Source organism: Rhagoletis pomonella, unplaced genomic scaffold, assembly GCF_013731165.1.
Source record: "Rhagoletis pomonella isolate Grant_MI unplaced genomic scaffold, Rhpom_1.0 Rhpom_scaffold_19835, whole genome shotgun sequence".
Lineage (NCBI taxonomy): Eukaryota > Metazoa > Arthropoda > Insecta > Diptera > Tephritidae > Rhagoletis > Rhagoletis pomonella.
The window spans coordinates 1-2,609 of record NW_023478356.1 but is presented as its reverse complement, the minus strand read 5'-3'; the positions used below and the strand labels follow the sequence as shown (position 1 = coordinate 2,609).

Sequence of the window (2,609 nt, the reverse complement as noted above, 5' to 3'; positions counted from 1 at the left end):
TGATCATCCATTGCCCACGATTGACGAGTTGTTCAGCACTCTTGCAGGTGGCGAAAAGTTCACAAAAATAGACCTATCCAAGGCTTACCTACAGTTAGAGATTCACCCAAACGATAGGCATATACTAACGCTGAGTACACATAAAGGATTGTTCCAGCCAACCAGGCTGATGTTCGGCATCGCTTCTGCTCCCGCAATTTGGCAGCGTTTTATGGAGCAACTGCTTAGTGGCATACCGGGCATCTCAGTTTTCTTAGATGACATCAAGATATCTGCTGAAGACGATGAAACACACAGGCAACGTATCGAGGAAGTATTGAAGCGTCTAGATGAGCACAACATGAGGGTAAACCTAGCAAAATCCGAGTTTATGAGCGATCGGATATCTTATTGCGGCTACGTCATCGACAAACATGGCATACACAAAATGTCGGATAAGGTAAAAGCTATTCAAAATATGAAGACACCAGTTAACAAAGACGAGGTAAGATCATTTGTGGGGCTTGTAAACTACTACGGTAGGTTTATAAAAGGGTTAAGCACGATTCTGTACCCACTTAATAGACTTCTGCAAAATAACGTCAAGTTTGAATTCGATTCCTCATGCGAACGGGCGTTCCAAGAAGTCAAAGCACAAATACAGTCCGACGTGGTCCTCACTCACTATGACCCGAAGCGCCCACTGCTTCTAGCTGTGGATGCCAGCCCCGTTGGAGTAGGCGCTGTGCTGAGCCATCAATTCGAAGATGGTACTGAACGACCTATCCAGTTCGCTTCCCAAACATTGAATAAGACGCAGCAAGGCTATAGTCAAATCGACAAAGAAGCCTACGCTATAATATTTGGTGTTAAACGATTTTATCAATTTGTTTATGGACGTAGATTTACACTAATAACAGATAATAAACCTATTTCGCAAATTTTCTCTCCTGCCAAAGGGTTACCAATGCTGTCCGCAACGAGAATGCAACACTATGCGCTGTTTTTATCTGCAAGAAGTCCAAAGACAATGGCAAGGCAGATGCTATGTCGAGGTTGCCGATCAGGGACACATATCAAAACATAGATGAGGTAGACCTAGTGGAAGAGGAAGCAATTGCTAATTTACCTGTGACACGCGTGGAGTTGAGACAACATACGGAGAAAGATAAAAGCGTAAATGATTTAGTGCAATGTCTAAAACACGGGCGCGAATGTGAACCCCCTCATCGTTTTGGTATACCGCAAGCCGAATTTACACTCCACGATGGTTGTCTTTTACGGAGTATACGAATATACATTCCCAAGCCACTACGAAAAAGGGTGCTAGATGAACTGCATACAGCTCACTTGGGAATGTCGGCGATGAAAGCGTTGGGACGTACTTACTGCTGGTGGCCAGGGATGGACAAGGATATTGACCAGTTGGTTTCAAATTGTACAGATTGCCAGAGCATTAGAGCTGACCCTGCAAAAATTAACCCGGTGCATGTTTGGATGAGACCAACGAAGCCATTCGAAAGGGTGCATGTTGACTATGCTGGACCATTCCTCGGTAAATATTTATTTATTTTAGTAGATGCATATACAAAATGGCCTGAGGCCCATATAATGCCCAACATGACCGCCTCATGCACCGTACAAAAGTGTGAGGAAATTTTCGCGACGTTCGGTATACCCCAAATACTCGTATCCGATCATGGTACGCAGTTCAATTCAGTAGAGTTCCAGACATTTTTGAGAAGCAATGGCATATTCCACAAACAAGGCGCACCCTATCATCCATCCACTAACGGACAAGACGAGCGGTTTGTGCAAACATTGAAAAAATAAATTACGGGCCTCAAATTGCAGTGGGGCTAATATGCAAAGAGAACTGTCCACAATCCTAATGGCTTACCGTCGGGCCGTGCATCCAGCAACTCAACAATCACCGGCAGTCTTGATGTTAGGGCGACAACTACAATCTCGCCTTGACTTATTAAATCGGAAAGAGCCAAGAGATCAAAACGAACGCATACGTCCACAAAAGGAATTTTTAGTGGGCGAAAGGGTGGCAATAAGAGACTACCTGTCAGCTAACAAATGGCGTTTTGGTCGCGTAGCACAGCGACAAGGTGATTTACATTACCAGGTACAATTAGACGACAATCGCACATGGAAACGACACGCAGATCAAATGCGAAAGGTAGGCGAAGACTTAGTCGGCGTCGAGAGCAGCAACGTACGCAGCGACGGCGCTATGGCAGCACGAAAGTCAATAGAGGCGCACGCATCACCACCGCGGCAGTGTGAGACAACACAGGCAGACTCCGATAGTAAGCAGAACGAGATAACAACTACGGCAGAAAGCAGCAACAATGCTAGTAAAACAGCAGTGCTTGGAGAAGTACTACTACGTCGGTCAACGAGAGCTACTAAGCCACCGGAGCGTCTGCAGTACGAGCATACCTAAAAAAAAAAAAATGAGTTAAAGAATTTATTTACCTAATTACAACTAATATATGTACATATGTATATAGCGTTTCAACCTATTTTTCGAATCAAACTTAGTTGAATGTTTTGTTATCAATGCATTATTTCAGCATAAATTTTGAATTGTTCTTATACTTTTAATATAGCATTGGTAC

General features: G+C 43.8%; 1 protein-coding gene across 1 annotated transcript; it reads left to right on the top strand.

Annotated features, from left to right (window-relative positions):
* Positions 1 to 211: 211 nt before the first annotated feature.
* LOC118732414 (uncharacterized protein K02A2.6-like) lies at positions 212 to 2,434 on the top strand. The gene is made up of 4 exons (XM_036461547.1): positions 212 to 484; positions 587 to 768; positions 939 to 1,787; positions 1,834 to 2,434. Exons 1-4 carry the CDS (start codon positions 212 to 214, stop codon positions 2,432 to 2,434), a joined length of 1,905 nt encoding a protein of 634 aa, XP_036317440.1.
* Positions 2,435 to 2,609: the final 175 nt, after the last annotated feature.

Bases quoted from the DNA above. Each gene is read 5' to 3' on its own strand.
- LOC118732414 (XM_036461547.1), top strand. From the start codon at position 212: ATGGAGCAACTGCTTAGTGGCATACCGGGCATCTCAGTTTTCTTAGAT. The intron at 485-586 runs GTAAGATCATTT...AATAACGTCAAG, and splicing joins CACCAGTTAACAAAGACGAG to TTTGAATTCGATTCCTCATG. The intron at 1,788-1,833 runs GTTTGTGCAAAC...CTCAAATTGCAG, and splicing joins ACTAACGGACAAGACGAGCG to TGGGGCTAATATGCAAAGAG.